At 51.2% G+C, this 22,359-nt stretch overlaps 2 protein-coding genes across 3 annotated transcripts; one reads left to right on the forward strand and one right to left on the reverse strand.

Moving 5' to 3' along the window:
- Nucleotides 1-773: 773 nt before the first annotated feature.
- On the forward strand, nt 774-12,358 carry FEM1A (fem-1 homolog A). Of its 2 annotated transcripts, XM_077842155.1 has the most exons (4): nt 774-4,699; nt 8,103-8,358; nt 10,786-10,848; nt 10,931-12,358. In XM_077842155.1, exon 1 carries the CDS (start codon nt 927-929, stop codon nt 2,964-2,966), a length of 2,040 nt encoding a protein of 679 aa, XP_077698281.1. In that variant the 5' UTR covers nt 774-926; the 3' UTR covers nt 2,967-4,699; nt 8,103-8,358; nt 10,786-10,848; nt 10,931-12,358. The 2 variants fall into 2 exon arrangements, with proteins under 2 accessions (XP_077698281.1, XP_077698280.1); XM_077842154.1 differs by lacking the exon at nt 8,103-8,358.
- Nucleotides 12,359-16,283: 3,925 nt separating this feature from the next.
- On the reverse strand, nt 16,284-19,282 carry TICAM1 (TIR domain containing adaptor molecule 1). Its single transcript, XM_077842153.1, has one exon. It carries the CDS (start codon nt 18,684-18,686, stop codon nt 16,566-16,568), a length of 2,121 nt encoding a protein of 706 aa, XP_077698279.1. The 5' UTR covers nt 18,687-19,282; the 3' UTR covers nt 16,284-16,565.
- Between the last annotated feature and the right edge of the window lie 3,077 nt (nt 19,283-22,359).

Consider the following 22,359-nt stretch of genomic DNA (forward strand, 5'->3'; position numbering starts at 1 on the left):
GAGCCACTGAACCCAACTATAAACCCTGTATATGACGGAAACCCCTTCAAGCCAGGGGATGCGGCAGCCACCCCAGGACCAGCGCCTATGGAATGGGGTGGATGGGTGATGGAGGAAGACGGGGAGGTTGCATCGCTACATCCACTGACCAGAGCCCGTTGCATGCTGGGTGCGGTTGCCATCTTTGGTTGGAGGAATCCCTGGAGGTTTCCTCACATGACATAATCTTTAATTAAAGATTAATCGTCAATTCCTGGAGACTCCAGGACAATCCTGGAGGGTTGGCAACCCAAACCACCTATCCCCCAGCAGGTGTTCATGTGCACTAAATGCTGGGAACCCGCCCGGGAGCGGGAGGGATGAACTGGAACCTCTGTAGACTCTCACGCCACGCTGAGGTTAGACAACTACATTTCCCAGAACCCCCTACGCCCACGAGCGGCCCGGCCGGCTCCCGGAGAGGCGACGTTCCCCATTGCACTGCTGGGAAATGTAGTCTCCCGCGGGCCAGGCTCCCGATACTGGCGGCGACAGGGCGGCGACGGCAGAACTCCATTTCCCAAACTCCACCTCGCACACGCCCGGCGTCGCCCGCGGGCTCCGACGGCGGAAGCTCCTTCCCGTTGCCTGCTGGGAAAGGCGGTCTCCTGGCCGCCCGGCTCCTCCTTGCAGGCCACGGAAGGGCGGCGCCGGATAAACTACGCGTCCCAGAATTCCCCGCTCTCCCCTCAGACGCTCGGGGACGCCATTTTGTTTTGTATTAAGACCCTAAGATGGCGGCGGGGGAGCGGCACTGAAGGTTGCCGCCGCCGCCCGAGGCCGGGGTCTCCGTTGGGCGGTCCCCGTCCTTCTCTCGCGCCCCTGCCCCGGGCCCGGCGGAGCAGCCGCCCCATGGCCAGGGGGGGCCTGGGCCGCTCGCCGTGGCCATGGACCTGCGCACGGCCGTCTACAACGCGGCCCGCGACGGGAAGCTGAAGCTGCTGCAGAAGGTGCTGGGCAGCCGGAGCCGGGAGGAGCTGGAGGCCCTGACGGCCGGGCCGGGCGGAGGGGGGACCCCGCTGCTGATCGCCGCCCGCCACGGGCACCGGGAGGTGGTGGAGTACCTGCTGGACCACTGCGGCGCCCGGGTGGAGGAGGGGGGCTCGGTCAGCTTCGACGGCGAGACCATCGAGGGGGCGCCGCCGCTGTGGGCCGCCTCGGCCGCCGGCCACTTGGCGGTGGTGCGCTGCCTGCTGGAGCGGGGGGCCTCGGTGAACCAGACCACGCTGACCAACTCCACCCCGCTGCGGGCCGCCTGCTTCGACGGGCACCTGGAGATCGTGCGCTACCTGGTGGGGGAGCGGGGGGCCGACCTGGAGGTGGCCAACCGCCACGGGCATACCTGCCTGATGATCTCCTGCTACAAGGGGCACCGCGAGATCGCCGGCTACCTGCTGGAGAAGGGGGCGGACGTCAACCGCCGCAGCGTGAAGGGCAACACCGCCCTGCACGACTGCGCCGAGTCCGGGAGCCTGGAGATCCTGCAGCTGCTGCTCCGCGCCAAGGCCCGCATGGAGCGGGATGGTTACGGCATGACCCCGCTGCTGGCTGCCAGCGTCACCGGGCACACCAACATCGTGGAGTACCTCATCCAAGGAGGGCTGCAAAACGAGGAGGGGGATGAGATGTTGGGGAATGAGGACGGGGTCTGCACTGCAAGGGGGCGGCAGCAGAGGGGTTGTGGTAGTGGCCAGGAAACGCATCAGTGCTGCCCCGAGGAAGGGCAGCAAGAGGGCCAGAAGGGATGCTGTGCCACTAGCCAGGATGAGCAGCAGGGCCCTTTTGAGTGCTGCAGTCGGGGGGCTGCTGTAGAAGCCCTGGAGCTGCTAGGAGCCACCTTTGTGGATAAGAAGCGTGACCTGCTGGGGGCTCTCAAGTACTGGCGAAGAGCCATGGAGCTTCGGCACCAGGGGGGCCAGTACCTGAGCAAGCCTGAGCCCCGGCAGCTGGTGCTGGCTTATGACTACTCTCGGGAGGTGAGCACCCTGGAGGAACTAGAAGCCCTGATCACTGACCCGGATGAGATGCGCATGCAGGCACTTCTGATCCGAGAGCGCATCCTGGGCCCCTCTCATCCAGACACCTCGTATTACATCCGTTACCGGGGGGCAGTCTATGCTGACTCGGGCAACTTTGAACGCTGTATTAACCTGTGGAAGTATGCCCTGGACATGCAGCAAGGCAATCTGGAGCCCCTCAGCCCCATGACTGCCAGCAGCTTCCTTTCTTTTGCTGAGCTCTTCTCCTATGTGCTTCAGGACCGCTCCAAGGGCACCTTAGCTACTCAGCTGGGCTTCTCCGACCTCATGGGAGTGCTGAGCAAAGGGGTCCGGGAGGTAGAGCGGGCGCTTCTGCTTCACAAGGACCCAGTGGCTGACTCTGCACAGTTCACCAAGGCACTAGCCATCATCCTCCATCTGGTCTTCCTGCTGGAGAAGGTGGAATGCACCCCTGAGCAGGAGCACCAGAAGCGCCAGACCATCTACTGCTTGCTCAAGTGCAGTCCCAGGGCCAAGAACGGGTTCACTCCCTTGCACATGGCAGTGGACAAGGACACCACCACAGTGGGGCGCTACCCAGTGGGCAAGTTCCCATCGCTCCATGTTGTGAACCTGCTGCTAGAGTGTGGGGCTGACCCAGACAGCCGTGACTATGACAACAACACCCCGCTGCACATTGCTGCCCAGAACAGCTGCCCGCTGATCATGAGTGCCCTGATGGAGGCCGGGGCCCACATGGACGCCACCAACGCCTTCAAGCAGACAGCTTACGAGCTGCTGGATGAGAAGCTGCTTACCAAGAGCATGATGCAGCCCTTTAACTACATTACCCTCCAGTGCCTTGCTGCCCGTGCCCTGGACAAGCACAAGATCCCTTACAAGGGCTTCATCCCTGAGGAGCTGGAGGCCTTCATTGAACTTCATTAGGGTGGGAGGACTGAAGTCAGCAGCCTTTCCCACAGACCCGCTCATCATCCCTAAGAGGGAGGGAAATCCAAGGTCTGGGGGCAGATCCTCTCCCTGGGTGCTGGAAGCCTTCGTTGCATTGAGACAGGCTGTAGCTATTGTTCTTTCCCATCACTGAGCTTATCCTATAGGGGAAGGAAACTCAAGAGCTTGTCACTGTGGCTGTCTTGCTTCCTCTTCATCCCCAGGTGCCTGAAGCCTTCACTGAACCGAACCAAGAGGAGGCTGCAGCTGCTGCCTTTCCCCTTCGCTAACCATCTCATCCTCAAGGGAGAAGGCAATTGGGAGATTTTGCAGGAGATTCCCCTGTATCCTTCCACCTGTCCCCTTCCCATAAGTGCTGAATTAATTCGGTCATTATGCTTTAGGGTTGCTACAAATTCGCATATGTGCACCTCTTCTGTGCACCCCACCCCAAAGGACTGAACCAATAGTAATGCAAGCAAAGGAATAAAATATCCACATCTTCAATTTAATCTAGTCCCTTTTTCCTTCCCACATTTGGCACATAAGCCTAAAAGCTGGGTGGCTAGTGCCCAGCAGGGCTAGTTGCCATTTGCACAACTTCCCAGCTGGGGGTGGTGATTACCCCCCCTTCCCCCTCCCCCCCCCCAAGAAAAATACCCATGTAACAAGTGGTGCAAAATTGTGAGATTTTTGACTGCTGTTTGCAAAGCTGGGTTTTCTTTTTCCCCGCCAGAGCCAGGCCCTGGTCGCTCTGCAAGGTTTCTCCAATCCTGTACTTCCATTTCAAGGCCAACCTTAGTAACATGGTTTTGTCAGCAAACACTGGCTTATATGAAGGAGGGGACTTCTGATTTTTTTTTTTATTATTTTTTTTTTTATTATTTTTTTAATCAGTATGGCGCTGTGGCTGGCAAGAGCCTCGATCTTACCAGTTTTGCAGGGACCAGCCCCTGTGCCTACGTAGACTTAGCTCTTCATGGACTCAGTGGGGGTTGGCCCATCTAGAATGGTCTGCAGGCCAAAACCATGTTACTTAAGCTGGTGCTTGAGATCCCCTCTTTCAAGCCATTCCAGGATCAGAGAATGTTTGCAGGGTGGACAGAGCTTGGAGGTTTCTTTAAAGCAGGTGAGCATTTGTTGCAGTGTGGGGTGACCCAGGGTTGGAGGAAAGAGCAGGCAAGGAATGTTAATGAAGGATAATTTTTTTTATTTTTAAAGTTGAATGGCACTGATCCACTGGGCTTTGAAGTGTCCTGTTCTGCGAACCTCCTTTGAAAGGGCCACTGACTCTTGCTGTTTTTGGCTTTTGGTTCTTTCTGCAGCTATACTAAGTATGGTGCTAGTTTAAAGTTTGAAATAAAAATCTGACTTCATCTGGCTACTCTTGGGGTGAGCTGGTTTTGTTTAATTAGGACCTGGACAGAAGTTTGTTACCCATTGCCTCAGGGCAGATATTTGTCCACCTCAGCAGAACCCTGCTTTGTGTTGAGCAATTGGTGCTGGCAAACATGATGCAGTCCCTGCATTTTATTTTGTCTCAGCAGGAATGACTGCTTTAGCAGTCGGAGCGAAATGCATAGCTGCAGGTGAAACAACTGCCCCTCTGAGCTTTCAGGAGAGCAGAACTCTTGATAAATGCCCATGCACTGTGATCTAACGAAGCTGCTCTACTAGTATTTACAGGCCAGCTGAACCATAAACCTCAATAATCCAGTGTTCTCTGCCCGGTAAGGATATTGTAGAGCTGCCATTTAGTTTTGCAGTGTTAACTATTAAATGTTTTATTTATGAGGCAAGAAGGTTTAACTCTTATCAAGGTGTAAAGTGCAGGGTTAATTTAGGTACAATGTTTTCCTCCTTGTGGCTGATACGGATTAAACTGCACAAATGACTTCACTTTGTGAGCTGATGAGTGCTCCTAACTTTAAATAATAAAACAAAACAAATGCTGATGGAATGCAAATGCCTTGGAATTCTTTGATGCTAGGACTGTGTTTTTAGGATCTCAGTTTCATTGGGGTCGGGGGGCAGAGGAGGAGAGAGTGAAATTCTTTGAGCAATAAATGGGAGGAATTGCTCATAAGAATGGCCATACTGGCTCAGACCAAAGGTCCATCTAGCCCAATGTCCTGTCTTTCAACAGTGGCCAATGCCAGGTGCCCCAGAGGGAATGAACAGAACAGGTAATCATCAAGTGATCCATCCCCTGTTGCCCATTCCTAGCTTCTGGCAAACAGAGGCTAGGGACACCATCCTGGCTAATAGCCATTGTTGGGCCTATCCTCCATGAAGTCAGTGGATCTCCACAAGAGCGCAGTGGGCCATGCTATCATCGTGTGTTGCTGGATTTAGAGATCTTAATTTAGCAAAAAACAGATTAGCTGCCTACATTGTCTGTTTACTCATCTACCTACATTTCTGTGTTTTGTCACTGAAAATAGTTTCCCTTCTGTTTCTAGTGAGGCTCACTTTCTGGCTTTCCTGCATTAGCACCATGCTGTTGTCATTGGAATGGAAAAATTGCAGGGGAAGGTTTAAATGCAAATGCATTATTTTAATCAGCATTTAAAATGAATGAAAACATTCGCTGTTGGAAGATTCTGTAAAACTTCTTAAGTGTATTTCAATAAGTTGTAAACTTCAGGCCTAAACTAGCTGACTGTCCCTGCACCCTGAGTTTATGGAGTTTGTCAGTTTGGTCACAGCTTTTGGGTCAGATCCTCAGGTGGTGTAAATCAGTGTAACTCCATCTGTGTCAGTGGAGCTATGGGTGCTGATTTTAAAAATATAGGCTCTGGGAAGATTGTCCTAAGTGCCTACAGATCTTGGATGCTTCGGTTGCTGGATGGCCAACTTAAGTGACCTTAAAGGTGACCTGACTTTCATAGGGCAGGTGCTCGGTGCATTCTGAAAGACAGGCTGCTTTAAGGTGTCTCAGGTTGGGTATCCAAATTAATAGCCACTTGGAAATCTTGGATGTGGTATGTGTTTTTGTTTTTGAAAGGGCCCCATTCATACTGGGACATTATAACTGCCATGGGCCCCTTCAGGACATCCTTTGATTAGCTCCCCTCTTGTACCCAGAGCAGTCATGAGGCTAGTGATAAAGAGAGCTGTTAAAGGGCAGTAAGAAATCTGAAGCTGTGACCATGTGATCAGGTAACTGTGGAATCTGGCTATTGATTGGAGCCTCATGAAAGGGGAAGCTTCACATGGCAGAAAGGCCATATTTATTTTGCACCTTACAATTACATGTTAATGGTAATTACTGGGTAAGTGAAATCACTGTGTGAATTGAAGTATAATTACCACGTAACAGCCATTATTTACTGTAGGTGTTGGCTGGGCTGACTGCTGTGCAGGGTAGAACAGGCAGTTGCCTGGCTCCGTGAAATGTTTAGGGACTGTGTTACTAACTGGATGATTAGCTGGGGCGGAGGGTAGAGATTTTTTACGAGGACAGTCATGAACCCTGGCTTATGTCGCTCTCCTGAAACGATCCTGCAAATTCTCCCTTCACAGATTTCTCTTTCTTTTTGGTTCTCACTTTATTTTTTAAATGCCAGCTCTGATTCCCACACTCAGCTCCCCGGACCAATAAATGGCTACTGTGCGGGTCTCTGTAGAAATGCAAAGAGGGAAAGATTCACCTGAGGCTTTGCTGGGGCCAATTGCTAGTGCCCTTCTATGGAGATCTTTTAGGCTCCCTGGATCATCCCATGCTCATGTTATATGATCAGTGTTTACAAAGGGCAGAGCCTGGAGTTTAAAGATAGGGATAGCATCAGTGTTTCCCTGGCTCACAGGGCATAGCAGGAGCACTTAGAGGGTCACAAATGCTCAAAAATATCTCTGGTGAAGACAGGACCTGTGTGGAAAGCCTTGGGGGTGTCAGAGATAGTGTTATACGCTTCCTCTTGGGCGGTCACAGGGCACAGCTCACATTGGGGTTTCCTGTTACTGCACACTCAACAGGCCTGGGGGACAGCTGAAACTTTCAGAGAAGCTGGTGTGCAGAGAAATGGAAGTGCTGTTAATTAACGGCGGGGGGGGATGCACCATGGATTCAGTCAAGTTGGATTTTTCGATAAAGGGCATTTGGATCACTGGAATTATACTGTATATCGCACTAGAGAGATATGACACAGACTGCTCAGGTGCCAAAATGATGGAGAAAACCCCCTGTTTAAAACTAGCCCTGCTAGAGCTTAGACAAGCCTGGGTGAGACTGTAAATGTCCCAGCAAAGTCCTCTCTCTTCCTGGGGGGGGGTTGGGAGAGAAACACACAGCAGAATTCTTCCTGACTCCTAATCCCTTCATACAGTAAAATCCTTTCCTCTCTCTCCTCAGCAATCTGTCTCCCCTCTCCTTTGCTTGTGGCACGAGTCCCACTGAATCCAGTGAGACCACTCCTGTGAGCATGGTTATTTGCACAAAGAGCATTTGCAGGATCAGTTCTGTAGCTTGGCCACAAGCATACAGACCCCATAGTCATTGTTTGTTATATGTATGGAGGTAGTGCCTCAAGGAGAGTGGGGTCCCTTGACTTAAGCACTGTACAAACACACAACAAAGAGCTGGATAAGCTAGGAAAACATGTAGATAGAACAGACTAGAGGAGTACAAGGTAACAGACTGTTAGAGCCTGGTGATAAGCAGTGTCCTAGCATGGCATGGTTGAGAGTTTTGTAGGTAAATTTTAATGAGGGTCTTAAAACATAACTAGAACCTCCCCTTAAAAATGTGCATTGAAATATACACACACGCAGCTCTGTCCTGACTGCCCTCCACAACCAGCCTGTATGCTCCCTAGTTAAGGAAATCTGCCACCCCAAAGGGAGAGTGCGTGACTTTAGTGTGGGAGTCTCAGGCAAAAGGTGTTAAAAGTGAACTGTAAAAGACAAAAATGGGGCTTTAGTCTCTTTTTGCTTTCATGACAGGTGGGTTGTGTGTGTGCGTTTAAAAAACAAATGCTTGGTTTTTACACCAGAAATTCAGGACTTGGAAATAAATGTCAAAAGCACCTGTGGTTGTTAGGCACCTAAATCCCATTCTCAAAAGTCACCTATTTGTAATTTTTACCCTTTCTCTGCCCTGTTTTTCCTGGCTGTGTCTTTGGTTGGCTGAAGAGCTAGGGACATGAGGATCTCACTGGTACCAAGTGAAAGCTGAGCGGTTGACAGGGCAAAGGGATTTTGAGTCATTCTGGTTAAAATGCTGAGGGTCTTGCTTGACAATAACGCCCATTGGCTTCAAAGCCAAAAGTGTTGGGAAGGAAAAAGCGTCTTGTGAAAGGTTCTGTTCCTCCTCTGTCTTTCACTTGAGAGCTGAGAAAGCTGCTCTCCCAGTTCTCTGGTCCTGCCCGGAGACTTCTGGCAGAAATGGGTAAGACTTGACATTCCTGGTACATTTAAAGTGTAAAAAAACACAATCAAAACTCTATAGGCCAGGCCTCCCCTCCCAATGTGCCTCATCCCAACAATTTGAGCCCAGTAAGAGGGTCCCATCTGCACAAACTACATCAGCTGCACTCTGTTGTTGAGTTGTCAGCCCCTTCACCTGAGCAGTCCGTTCTGCTTCTCCATAAATGTGTCATGTAAAACATGGTGGGGGGAGGTATTACATATTCCGTTCCCTAGGAAAAGGTGGCCCTGGGTATCAGAACAGGCACCACAGCTGTGTGCCTGGAGTGGTAACGCAATGCCTAGGCAAAGGAAGGTTATGTAAGGGGAGGGGAAATGCTGAGAAGGAAACTCTTTGGATCCAGGCCCCTGGCTCCTGCCATTCCCTTTGGAAGCCCTGAGCAAGCGCTATAAAAAGCAAGTCACGCTTGCTACTACCAAGTCCCGCTACACAGCTAAAAATAAAAGCTGAGCTGTTCTGACAGTGGAAGCCACATCCTGTGGGGTTGGTTATGAAGGAGCAGTGGGGTGCAGGCCCTGGTCTGGCTGGGAGGGGCAGGTTGTGCAGGAGGTCGGAGTGTGTGATTTGGCGCTCGCTGTCTCACCCATCCTCTCATCCAAGGAGCTCCCAGGTGAGCTAAGCCTCACGCCATCCCTCAGGGGAAGGGAATTACCTCCACGGACAGGGACAAAGAGGGCAAGTGCCTAGTCCAAGCTCACAGTGTGCTGGACAGAGCTCAGTGCTACTGCCCCCCAGTCCTGTGCTTTAACTACTAGACCACGTGTTCTTAAGGGGTATCAGCTTGGGGCTGGAGGTGATTCCCAGGGCGGGTGGACATACCTGCGCTAGCTCTGATTGAGCTAGTGCACTAAATGTAGACGTGTAGCTGCGGTGGGATAGGTTTGCTGCCCAAATATGTCCCGTGGGGCTGGGTGGGATTGAAGTGAGGGCGGCTAGCCCATCCTGCTGCCTCTGCAGGCTGCTAGGCTTTGGTTTTTAGCACCTTCACTTGATCAAAGCCAGGGCCACGTCCAGCGCTGTCCAGGCCCCACCGAGAGTTTTCAAACAACACTGCACCAAACCCCAGAGCTCTATAACCCAGCTTGTCTTCCAGCTGGACCCTGTCACTAGCTGTTTTAGAAACCTCATGAAGGGATTTTACACCTACCCGAGCTGGAAATTACACCTCCAACCCAAAGTGTGGATGCACCCTTAGTCTGATACAGGCTTGGACTAACTCAGCAGGCACCACCTCCTGCTATGTGTCTATGACAGTGCAAGGGGCTGCATGATGCAGTGAGAAGGAGCTGGCGGGATGCCGCAAACGGAGATGTTTCTCCCCCTGAGCTGTGACTCTCACGTTAAGGGCAGTTCCTTCGCTTACATATCAGATAGTTGATCCCTGCAGCCTTATCTGAACGGGGATTCAGCGGCTCTCTCGATCCCTGCCCCTTTGCAGGATAACCATGACCCCTCTGAAGACAGGCAAGGTGCTGCCATGTGGCTTGATGGACAGAGGCAAGGGCCTCTGGGTTGTTCCCTGGCTCCCTTGTCCCTGTTGTGAGCCATCTAATTACTCGATGGCTTCATGGCACTAGAGAGCCCCCTACTGCCAGACCTGCTGAATGGCTGCAGCTTGAGATAATGTCGAGACGAATGACCAGGGAGGTGATGGATATTTTACTCAAAAGTATCTATATCTGTGCTATTGTAAATCCCCCTTAAGGTGAAGGTCTGATTCCAACTCCCACAGGCCCACCAGTGGAAATCCTCCCACTGCATCCTTAACTCACACTGCTCTTACGGAGCCTAGGCATGCTCGGGGTCTTGTGAGGGCAGGGATGGAGTGCTAGCCCGCATTCTGCAGCCCCTGGGTTTGGGAACCAAAGCGGAGGGACCAGGAAAAGTGCTTTGTCCATCCACAGAGGGTCTGGCTTGGGCTGCATCCTCCAACACCCAGGGCTAGTGGTATTCACATGACTCCCTGACAGTTGGCGGGAGCAGTGGGCACCGGGTATTTTTTTCCCCCCAAGTGGGTTAGCCTAAACCCTGTCATGGACTAACACAACTTACCAGGGCCAAGCATGGGTGGAGGCTGGGTTCTAGCTCCGCTTTCTGGTAACAACACTGATTTAAAACTCTTTCCAGGCGGGGCCTGGACCAGACAGAAATGGCCCTGGCCCGCCCATGCCTGACTGTGTTCCCTTTGCTATTACAGAAGACACGAAAGGTCATGCTTCCTCCCAGACCATCCCCTGCATCCTGCAGTGCAGTTACTTTCATTTGATGCTGTGCTAACTCTTGCCCTGGCGATGATTCTACTGTCACCATTTGAGCACTGCAAGATCAAAGCAGAGAAACTGGGCTGGGAGAAAGCCTTCTTCACCCACATTATTATTTGTATTACAGTAGCACCAAGGGGCTCCAACTGAGGTCCAGACCACGTGGCGCTGGGTGCTGTACAGACATATGGTAAGAGACAGACCGTGCCCCAAACAGCTTGCGATTGAAATAGAAACGACGGACAAAAGGAAGTGTTCTCTCTCTTTTACAGGTGTGGAATTGAGACCCACCCCAGGAGATGAAAGCCCAGAGCCTCCAGGATATTTAGCCTCCTAACCCCCATCAGTGGGAGGTAGGAGTTGAAATACATTTGAGGATCTGGGCCAAAGTGACTTGCCCAAGGTCCCAGAGGTGGCCTGTGACGGAGACAGGAACTGAACCCAGTTCTCCCGAGTCCCCTCCCAGCGTCTTAACCACAAAAATACCCCTCCCGTCTGAATAGCTTGCTTCTAAAGATGCTAAGCACCCCCCAGTTCTCATTGACTTTGGAGCTGGGAGTGGTGTGGAGCTCCTCTGAAAATCCAGCCTTGGGAGCAAAAACACTGATGGGGGGAAGGTGGGAGTCAGGATCTGCTTATGCAACTGACAGTTCTGCTTGGCCCAAAAGTCCCTCTTGGAGGAGGTGGAAGCCGCAGCAAAGTATCAAGCATTTTGAAATATTTTACATCACAGCCAGGAACTTCCTTTCTGCTGAGCATTTCCCCTAAATACCGAATATATGTTTCTCTGGCTGTGACTCAGCCCGGCAGCTCTTCCTGGGGGAAGCTAATGGAGCTGAGTGGCCCCGCATTGAGGCTCTGCCACAGCCACTTCTCATTTTGCTCTTCTGCTTGTGTCCAGAGATGTGACACGGCGAACGTTGGGCACGTCAGCTCCTTGGAAGGCTCTTGCTATTTCACACCCAAAAAAAGGCTCGATGACAGTGCACATAACTCACGTGAAGCAGCAGCTCTGGTAACGATGGAGACAAGAGAGCCATAGAAACTCCACCCAGGCACCACCCCGGCGCTGTTTTTTTTATGAACTTTGCTTGTGATCATGGTCCACCTGTCTGCCCTAGGCAGCAATTAGATCTTACAGTGTCAGACATTGATAAATCCATTCTGGTGGTTCCCAACAGGCCTCACACAGTACTGGCACTATTTTCTCAATAGCCAGCAGGTAGCTTTGGAAGCATGGACGGTGGGCAAAGCAGGGTTTTCTGACTGTGTGAGAATGTTACTCGGCGGAACTGTGCATAGGGAGAACCAGAGCTGCTGGCTTCAGACACTGCTGTTACTGCTCTCCACCCTGAGGCTCTGGCGGAATGAGCTGGAGTCTCTCCAGACTCATGCATCATCTGCAAAATTGTTGGCTGAGTTCTAGTGGCAGGGCCACCTGTTCAACCCCACTCTCTTCAAATGACACACACACAACTTCATGGCGTAGCAGACCTCGGCCAGCAGAAGCCAGTCATGGTGATAAGACATGAGCCACACAGAAACCAGCTCAACTCTGCTGCATGACAGCTGTAGTATGGAAGATGCAAATCCCAGACATGCAAAGTTAGTGAAAGAAATCAGGAACCTGCTGTACATTTCAGAAGTCGGGGGACTTTGATTTGGAGCAGCAGTAAAAAAAAAAATGAATTTTGAAAGTCTCAGGTGTTAGAGGGCTTATTCCTTCACCCTCCCACTTCCCTGGTCCTTCTCGCATGAACAGAGAGCAACAATACCCAAAGTCCGAAGGTGCAAACAATTCAATGTTTATTGGGTTGAACTTCTAGTAAGCTTAAATCCAAGTTCCTTTTTCCTTATTTTCAAATCCCAACTTACTTCCTGTTTGCCCCTAATTTATATAGTAATATTCTCAACTATACCTTAACCAATCATTTTACTTAAATTTAAATAACCAATCCTAACATATTGTAACATGATTATTTAACCAATTATATCCCACCACCTTGATTGGTTTACACCCAACAAAATTAATTATACAGCAGACAGAAACAATCACAGAACCAGACAGAGATTATACAGACAAACAATAGGAAAATGGGGACTATAGTGATAGAACAACACAGAAATGGTGATTTCACACCCCAGCTATTGATAAGTGAGTTCTTGCCAGGCAGGATGGTATCAAACTAAGTTTTCTTTAAAAAGAAAAGGAGTACTTGTGGCACCTTAGAGACTAACAAATTTATTAGAGCATAAGTTTTCTTTAAATCTTCAAGGCTCTTCCCTTTCTCTGGAGGTGATAGATTGGATCACCTTTTTAACAGCCTTAAACTGCCTTATGTCAGTGTGACTGGTGCCCGTTCGCTTCCCAGCTGTTGGCTGCCGCTACTGTTTAGCCAAAGTCCTTAGCCTAAGCACAGGGCCTCAGACTGTCACAGTGAGAGAAGGCCCTTGCACAGGCAGACAGTGATTTTGATTCTTTCTTTTATACCTCTATAACTAGCTAAATGATAAACATATACCTACATTCTTAGAGTATAGGCCTTTACAGACAGGCCTGAATATCTGTATCCTAACACCAGGTAACAGTCACCCTTTCAGAAAGGCCAGTTATAGGCGTGTGCATGCCTCAGGCTCCGTTCTAACATGCTGCCCCCACCAGCACTGAGTCCTGACCTGGATTTGACCTTCCAGCTCCTGGAGCGCAAATTTACAATCCCCCGGCTTCATCCCCTTTTAGTTTCAACCAATCAGCCCTTTCCACCTTCTTTCTGTTTACTGTGTGTTTTTGTTTTATTTGAGTTATGAAACCAGTTTTCCTCTTTAGCTCCCTGCAGCCAGAAATGTGTCAGGGAGGGTCTGCCAACAGAATGAATTAGAACAAACCATTCCCGAATACTGGGCACTTTCCCACCCCCTCACAGGAAGTTGCAGTGGTGCAGTCTGAGTCCCAGGCAGTGCTGGGAGCGGGTATAAAGAGCCGCGCTCACAGTAGCCACTTGACAACGGAGTGGTCCACTGGGAAGGATGTAGTGGTGGCTTCACCTGGGCGTACAGGAAGCTCCGGCCAGGTAAAGAGCTTTTCCCCTAAGGAAGTGTCTGGTTCTCTCCTTTTTGTAACTCAAGGAGGAAGAAAAAAGCCAGCTCTGCAACTGCGTTCTCCAGTTCCACCTTTCCCCCTCGGGCTTTTCATGTAGCTTCAGTGAGAAGAGAGAGCCTTTTTGTATCAGCTGTCTAATAGTCCGCCGCTTGGGTTTGCTCAACCCCGGGGCAATTTTCTCTGTCTCTCGCTGAGCCCGATGAATTTGCAGTACTGATAGATGGAACAGCCTCCCCACTGCATACACACTGCACCATGACCACCATTCCCATTCTTTCTTCGGGCAAAATTTGCCCTGGCAGTTGTTGGGCCACAATAGGCAAGGAGCATCTGTGTTTGCACAGCAGCTAGTGGGGCCCTGTTCTGACTTTAGGGCCTTTAAACGTGACTATAAGAGATGTAATAATAAATGGGCAATTCCCTCCCCCCCCGCATCAGCCATTTTCATAAAGTTGCTTTTCAGAATAGAGCCATACATGGGAGATTTCCCTTATGGCCTCCACCATTGTGTGTATTGGCCTGTTTTTGGGCCTATCATGGGGTCTTTGCAATATTTAGCCTTAAAATCCCAGCGCCTGGAGTCAAGTGATTATATAAGAATCTCAGCTTTCCTTTAAAAAAATTATGTTTCTAGCCCTCCTGGTTGCAGCAAACTCCACCCCCCAAGACTCAAGCCGAGAAGGGAGATAAAAAGAACCCAACATTCAAGTCCCATGACTTTTAAGCCAATCTCATAACTCTTTTGGGGGTGGGGGGGGGCTGATTCATGATGTTTGATTGCAGAGGGATGATGCTGCAGGTTTGTTTCTCCTAATGCTGCAGGGAGGATGAAGGGCAATGAACACATATAAAAACTACATTCACCGTAATTTGAAGGTTGAATCCAAAATGTAAGGGTGCAATGACAATCCTAGCTTGTCCTGTTGGGAGTGTTTATTGTTATATACATAGGGGAGAATAGACATGTCCTCTGCAAATAGGGAAATTGATAAATCCCATCTTAATTAACAGACAGTTACATCACAGGTGCTGTGAATGGCCCTTTATCTTGGCATTTCTAAAGCATTCATCCCTGTGACATCTCAGTCCCCGTTTAACACACATTGATTAATTCCGTGGACGCATACAGCAGATGTTGCTTAATACAACTGTAAATTTGTCTGGACCCTTGTGCTGTAGGTTGCTCTGAGCTTTCACAGAGTGCTTTAAAACTATGGTACAATCTCAGTTGCCCAAAGGTTGTTGGGACACCACTAATCTTTGGATATTGAAGGGTACAAGCTCCGGGGAGCCTGATCATTTGAGTGTCCGTAGCTGTGCAAAGTGTTATTTGCAGGGGAGTGAGCACTGTTTGGAATCTGCAGCGAAGAGGTTTTGTGCCTTGGCCGGTACATTTTCAAGACAACGGTCTTTCAAAGCCTGCTAGTTGGTTGGGCAGTTGGCTGGCTTACCTACGGCCGGCCAGTTCCACAGGACTTAGGCACTTCAGCTAAATCGCCTTTCGTCCAGAAATACAGACCTCACGCCCGCTATTTTCTTGGGGCCAAATCAGCCCGCGTTCAACAGGTGTCACTCCCACTGACTTCAGTGCGAGATGTGTGTCTCACTGAGGACAGAGCCTGGCCCTTGAATGAGCCTAATCACCAGAGTAGCTGACTGCAGATTAAGGGTCCCTACAAAGAATCTGGTGTAACAGCTGGAGTCAAGTGCACAATGGGAGATTAATGCCCGTTTCTAAATGCAAGCGGTAGTGCAATATCAGTTTTGTCAACCGTGCTGACACGTTGTGCTGCTTTTGATCGTGCATAGGCAATGCCTGGACATTCACACTTCCAAGGGGGAGGAAAGACACTTGCCCTTTGACTTTGTGCTGGGCCCAGTGCTGTCACGCAACTGGACTTGTTCTTTTACCTTCCTGCCAAGGGCTCCACAGCTCTGTGTTGTGGGGTTGATGTAGACAAGTCAGGGATTTGATTTTTTCCATCTGAAGTGGCACATCAACACCCACTTCTGCACGCACACACGTAGGCGTGTACACAAACACGGGCACCTCCTATCTAAGTTTTTTACTGACCATTATCACAGGGGGAGGACCTCTTCCCAGGTTCAGGCGCTTCTGATAACCCGCTCCCCTCCTTGCCTCAGGGATAATACAGCCACCGAGAGAGTGGTACTTCAACATTTTATACTGGCTTCTCACCAGAGGGTGCTGGTCAAGCTCTTGGCAGCAGGTAAGGTGCTGGGTATTGAAGTGCAGGGATCACCATGCATCTCAGTTGGAGGGGGGACAAACTTTGGCCTAAGTAACTCACCCAAGGTGATGCAGCAAATCAGTGGCAGAGCCAGGAATAGAACCCAGGAGTCCCAGTCCCTGGCCCTATCCATTGGGCCACACTGTCTCCCCATAGCTGTTGGCACACAGGACAGGTCCTAGAGAGGTAGCATTAAGAATAAGACCAATGACTGCCCTTCCCACCCTGGCAAGAAGGCGAGAACGTAGAGGAAGAGGAATAAATTAACTAAAATTTATTTCAAAAACCTTTGAGTCCCACAAGAGTTGTGGGAAATATTTTCCCAGGAATTTGAGTCTTTCTTTTCCTCATTCTCATTCTCTTTCCTTCAGCAGAAGAGACGGACGGTCACTTCCTTCCAAGCTCTCCGTGCTCCACCAGAGGCGAGGAGGGGGACCTGTCCTCACTGGGCAGGCAAGTAACAAAGACCACAGCCCCTGCCCTAGACAGCTTGCAATTTAGCTATGAAACTAAGTGCTACTTTCTCCAGACCGTGTTGAGTTCCGTCCCCTCCAATCAGTGACCCTCGCTGGTCTCTTCATCGGAGCTCTCAGCCCGCAGCCTGGTCCTCTCCACCTGCATCTGATTGTGGTCCCCAATCTGCACCATTTGAGCATTCTGAATGATGAGGGGCTGGGGGCCTCCTGGCCCCTGCATCATGTTTTGGTGGCTTGGTGGGAGGATGAAGTGCTGGGAAGGGGAGGGAGCCGACTGGGTGGGCATGAACTGATTAGCTGGGTGAGGCTGGTACATGGCAGGGGGGGCAAACGTTGGAAGAGAGGGTGTCTGGAGTTGGAGACTAGACACAAGCTCCAGAAGTTGCTGAATTCCTGCAGGATATGGCAACAGTCCTGGCAAAGGCATTTGGGGTGGATAGCCAGGCTGGGACCCCCAGTTCAGACCAGCTAAGCTCTGTTGCAGCATCTGGAGGTGTTCCTGATGCTGCTGCTGTTTCCTGTGGTGTTCCTGGATGTGCTGTAACTGGCTCCACATTGCCTTCTGCTCACTGATTCTCCTGAGGCAGAAGGTGTTCTTCACCGTCCTGGAGAACACAGGGGAGCTCTCGTCCAGAGGCACCACCCCCACCAGCATGCTGGGGATCGGGCACTTCTTCGAGGAGTTCTCCTTGGGCACGAAAGGGATGACGGAGTTGTACTTGGGCCGCCGCTGGAGGGAATCCATCAGGGCCATGTTCATCTGGTGCACGCAGAAGCGGGACTGGAAGTTCTGGGTCAGCAGCAGGAGGGTGAAGGCAGAGTTCTCTATGGCATCCTGGAAGCAAGTCAGCTGGCACTGGCCAGGGATGAGGAACTCCTCACAGAATGTGGCACCGTCGGGTACCCCCATGCTCTCCAGCATCTCCTTAACCCGGCAGGCAATGGCCAGATCTTCGCTGGCGTGCAGGACAACGAAACTGAAGAACCTTTTCTCGCCACAGTCCAGCTCCGGTGTGGGGGCGGCTGCTGCCTGGGGAGGAGGGCAGCCCCCTGAAGAGGAGAAGGATGCCGTGTCTGCTTTCTCTGTTAGGACACAGGAATCCTCTACTGGCACTCGGATGGAACCAGCAGCTGGCCCTGGGGTACACAAGCGAGGGAGCTCGGTAGGTGACTCTTGCTCTGGCTTTTGGACCATGCGCTCTCCTAGTTCCTGCAGTTCTGCTGTCACCATGGTGGGCGGGTCAGTGCATTCCACAGGACAGTGCACAGCTCTCTGATGCAGAAGTGGGGTTTCGGGAACTGGAAGAGATGGGGGAACAAAGCTACCAGCCAGGGGATTCTCAGATGGGTGGCTTCTTACTTGGCTTTGCAGAGGGAGTGCAGTGGAGCTGCTGAACTGGCCGGTGTCCCGTGGGCCGGGGCTGACTCTCCCTCCGCCAGGCTGCACGGTGCAGCTCATGGCACCCCCACAAAGCTTGCTGGGCTGCGGGATGTGGTTATGGTGAGTCGAGCAGGTGTGAAACTCCATTGTGGGGGACGGGCTGATCTCAAAGTGGCTGATGAAGGAGGCCGGGCTGCCAGAGGAATGCAAAGTCTGAGGCCCCGAAGGAACCGATCTGCTCCTGATCTGTACTCGGGGGCTCCTCACCACTGGAGCCAGGCTGGCAGTCAGGAAATGCCCAGGGTCGGACCTCAGTGTCTTAAATTCATTACCCGTCTCTGTGGGGCTGAAGTCGATCCCGCACTTTTCCTGAGCCTCGGCTAAGATGCTGCTCTGTCTGTCTCTCCTAGGATCCTCACTGGCTCTGAAGGCCGCAAGGGCAGCTTTGTAGGCATTGTCCCTGGCCAGGTAAGTGCACAGATTTTCCTCTACCAGCAGCGAGTAGATCCGTGCCAGGGCCAGAAGGGCACCTGCCTCCTGCTGGGGAGTCAGCGGGTTCTCGCGGCCTGCAGTACCCCATTTGCTCCTCCGGATACAGAGGGCTCCTTCCTCATCACCCAAAGCGTCCAGGCATATCCTTGCATCTACCTCTCGTCCCAAAGTCAGCAGGACCATGGCTTGCAATAGCTTGCAGCTGCTCGTGCAGGATCTCATGTGCTTCAGCTTATGTTTGAGGCTAACGAGTCTCTCTTTTGGGATCCTAGATAAAATGCTGAAGACCCCCTCAAAGCTTGGCTGGGCCCCGCCAGCCTCTGCCATCTCTTCAACTGGTTATCCAGACAGTTTGCTGAAGAAGCAGGTGATGAAAAGAGCATATTACAGCCTCTGGATGCAGGGATGGAGCAAAGGCCTGTGTCCCTTTTGTGTTCTGTAAAGCACCGGGCACACTTTGGTAATACATAAATCCTCTCGTCCTCAGCGGCTCTTCTCCCAAATACTTTTAGGATCGGGGGGTAGTGCTGCCATCCTCATCCTCTTTAAAGCTCACCAGCTGGATCTGCAATCAAACAGAATGGGAAGTTACAGAAACGTGCCAGGCAGAGTCTGGGCGCTCCGTGCGAGGTTGGCCTAAGGTCACTGTGCTGTCGGCATTGTGTCTACACCACACCTTTTTAAAGAACGTCACTCCTCTTTGGTATGTAGATAGTCTTTGCCATTTGCTTGGTATTATGCATCTTTACTACACACATTATTGCAAGTATATATAACTCTAAGCAAATGGCAAAGCTATACACACTTACCATACTTTAAAGTGTGCATTGTAAATGTATAATCAGTGCTAAGTTTCAGAGTAACAGCCGTGTTAGTCTGTATTCGCAAAAAGAAAAGGAGTACTTGTGGCACCTTAGAGACTAACCAATTTATTTGAGCATGAGCTTTCGTGAGCCCAACTTGATGATCACTTTAGATAAGCTATTACCAGCAGGACAGTGGGGTGGGAGGAGGTATTGTTTCATGTTCTCTGTGTGTATATAAAGTCTGCTGCGTTTCCACGGTATGCATCCGATGAAGTGAGCTGTAGCTCACGAAAGCTCATGCTCAAATAAATTGGTTAGTCTCTAAGGTGCCACAAGTACTCCTTTTCTTTTTGCGAATCAGTGCTAAGTTATTGACATATTTTTAGAAACATAAAAATCGCCAGAGTGGATCAGAACAATGGTCCATCTCATCCAACGTCCTGTCTCCAACAGTCACCTATCCCAGATGGAAAGTGCACGAATCCTCTTAATGGGCAGTTATGGAATAAGTTGTCCATAGGGAAAGCGTCTTCCTAACTCCAGGCTTATGTCCTTTCAGTTAGTTTATGCCCTTAAGCATGCGGGTTTATATCCCTTACATAGATACAATCTCATAAAATTGTGGATGTTCACATTATCCATATCCATATCTAATCCCTCTTCTGAATCTTGTTAAGATCTTGGGACTTACCAGTGTCTTCTGGCAGCAAGTTTAATGTAGTATCAGAACTCACTCTAGTAGGGTGCAGAGGGCCAGACCAGTAGTGGAAGGTTGATGTGTCTGTCATTCAGGAGGAATACTGGCTATAGAGGACCAACAGAATATCTGACCCTCTGGAAAAATCTTCCAGTATTTAAAGGAGCATCTGAAAAGAGTGCCTTTAAAAAACTCAAAACAAAAACTCCACAACAATCTAGCTTTTGGGGGGAAATTTACAATTTCACTCTAGCTAGTAGTTTTACTATCTCACAGAAACCCTCCAATTGCTTCATGTGTGAGATCAGACATCTATCTAAGGAAGTTGTCCTCCCCTTCCATGAAATATTCTGGTTCACCGAAACTTCTTGAAAAACAAAAACAAACAAAACGGAATACTTCCCTTTCAAAACAGGTCCAACAAATGTCCAGAACTTTGACATGCATCTCTGTAACCCTTTTCCTTGGTGAGTCAGATCGAGGTTGCATTCGTCATCCAAGGTTCTGTTTGCTCTGTTTATGCACTTGGCACCAGGTGAAACTATCTTTTTGCAAGGGAGAACTGGCACTTTGAACACGTTCATGGTGCTCTATGAAATGACTTTTTAAAAAATAATCATTTGCCTCCCGGGATAGAAGCTTGGGAAGTAACAGTGGCTGAGCTAGCAGCTGAAGAGCATGTGATGTTTTGGAGAAGAGGGACCTCAGTCAAATTTTAAAAGATTTGGTCTCACTTTTTAGAAACCTTTGATTACTTCCTGCAGGTGGAAACTGGAGATGTCCGTCTCCTTCCACTCCGTACCCCCCGTTCCTCTACACCCATTACTTTACTTTACCTTTCTATTCTTCTGTTGGTTTTTTGTTCTGTCATGGGGGGGGTTCTTCAATAAAAATGTCACTTTAAGCAAAGAAGATGTGTGCGAGCAGGGCTCTGTTGCTAATCCTTTCCTCATTCACTCTTTCAAATTTATATAAAATTGGGATTTCTCCCCCCCCCCCCTTACAATTTTTTTGTTTGCATTTTTAAACATCCTCCAGTGGAAGCTTTTAGAACTGGGAAGTAAAGTTCAGAGCCAGGAAACCTGCCCAGAAGTTAAGGATTGTAAAATCCTGCTTCTCCTAGGAGTCCCTTGCCTGCCATCCTCCCCTACCCCCCAACTATCCTGTGGCATAAATCGACATAGGTCCACTGACATCACTGGGGTCAAGCTAATTTACACCAGCTGAGAATCTGCTCCCTACCAGTTTACCAATTCCTTCTTAGGGTATTTGGAACCAAGATTCCTCTGCTGCTGTTCTTTACCAGGCCTGGAAAAGTACCAAGGCCAGACTTTTTTCCCAACTTTGCTGACTAAAGTCCAGGCATCTGATTAATTTGTATTTAGGAGACAAAACAGGATTGCGGGCGCCTCATTCCGAGCAGGCCAAACTGGAATTTGTTGCCCCAGCTGTCAGCAGCCATGGGATGAATGAAACGGGCTCGCTGGCTGGATCCAGCTTTTAGCTGCACCCCAAAATCTGCTGGCAGGGAAGTCCTGGCTGCCTGGACCTGCTTGGCCCCCTGGGAAGGGCATGGCTGGCTGGCTGGCTCCACCTGTCACTTTCCTCTTCTAGCAGCGGCGGGCGCAGGAGGGAGCGAGGCCCTTACCAGGGGCGTGAAGGGCGAGTACCTGGGTCGCGTGGGTGCACTGAGCGTGCGAGTCCTCAGCCGCTCTGCGCCCGTTTCCAAAGCCAGGTCCCGAGCCGCACTGGCCCCCGGCTCCGAGCTGGCCGCGGGGAGGCGGAAGTAGCCTGGCCCTGTTTCACATGGGCCCAGGCGGAGGAGGAGCCGCGGCCCCGGGGTTGCCCTGTCGCCGCCCGCGGCAGCAGCAGCCGGAGCCCAGCAGCGGGGGCGGGGGGGCGGTGACGTAACACGGGGAAGTGGCTACATGTCGCTGGCTGGCTACAGCGCGTTCCACAGGGGGGCGGGGCGCTTCCAGGACCCTGCGGGGGATACTCGCCCCTCCCACCCCCCCCGGGGTGAGGGTGGGGTGGCGGCCTCTGCTGGAGTGTGGGGCGGGCTATGGGGGAACTCAGCCCCTGGAGAAGGAGGCCGGTCTGGGGGCGGGATCTCGCCCCCCAGCAGGAAGGAGATGGCGGGGGGTGTCCGTCCCCCCCCTCCAGCTGGAGTGCGGAGAGCCCCATGGGGACTCCACCTGCGGGGGCTATGAGGCTCTCACCCCCCTGCAGAAGGGGGGGTTAATGGGGGGTGTCCCCTCCACTGAAGGAGAGGGGGATCTCGCCCCCCCCGGGGGGCGGGGGCTGTGGGGAAATCCCACTCCCAAAGGGAGGTGAGTGGACGTGGCTCTCTCCCAGCGGGGAGAGCTCTGGGGGAATCCCTGCGCCAGCAGAGGCGGGGGGAGCTCTGGGGGAATCCCAGCCCCAGCGGGGGGAGCTGTGTGGGAAACTGGCTCCCAGCAGGAGAGGGAAGCTGGAGAAGTTCTTCAGAGGACTCTCC

The sequence above is a fragment of the Eretmochelys imbricata genome, chromosome 25 (assembly GCF_965152235.1).
Source record: "Eretmochelys imbricata isolate rEreImb1 chromosome 25, rEreImb1.hap1, whole genome shotgun sequence".
Lineage (NCBI taxonomy): Eukaryota > Metazoa > Chordata > Testudines > Cheloniidae > Eretmochelys > Eretmochelys imbricata.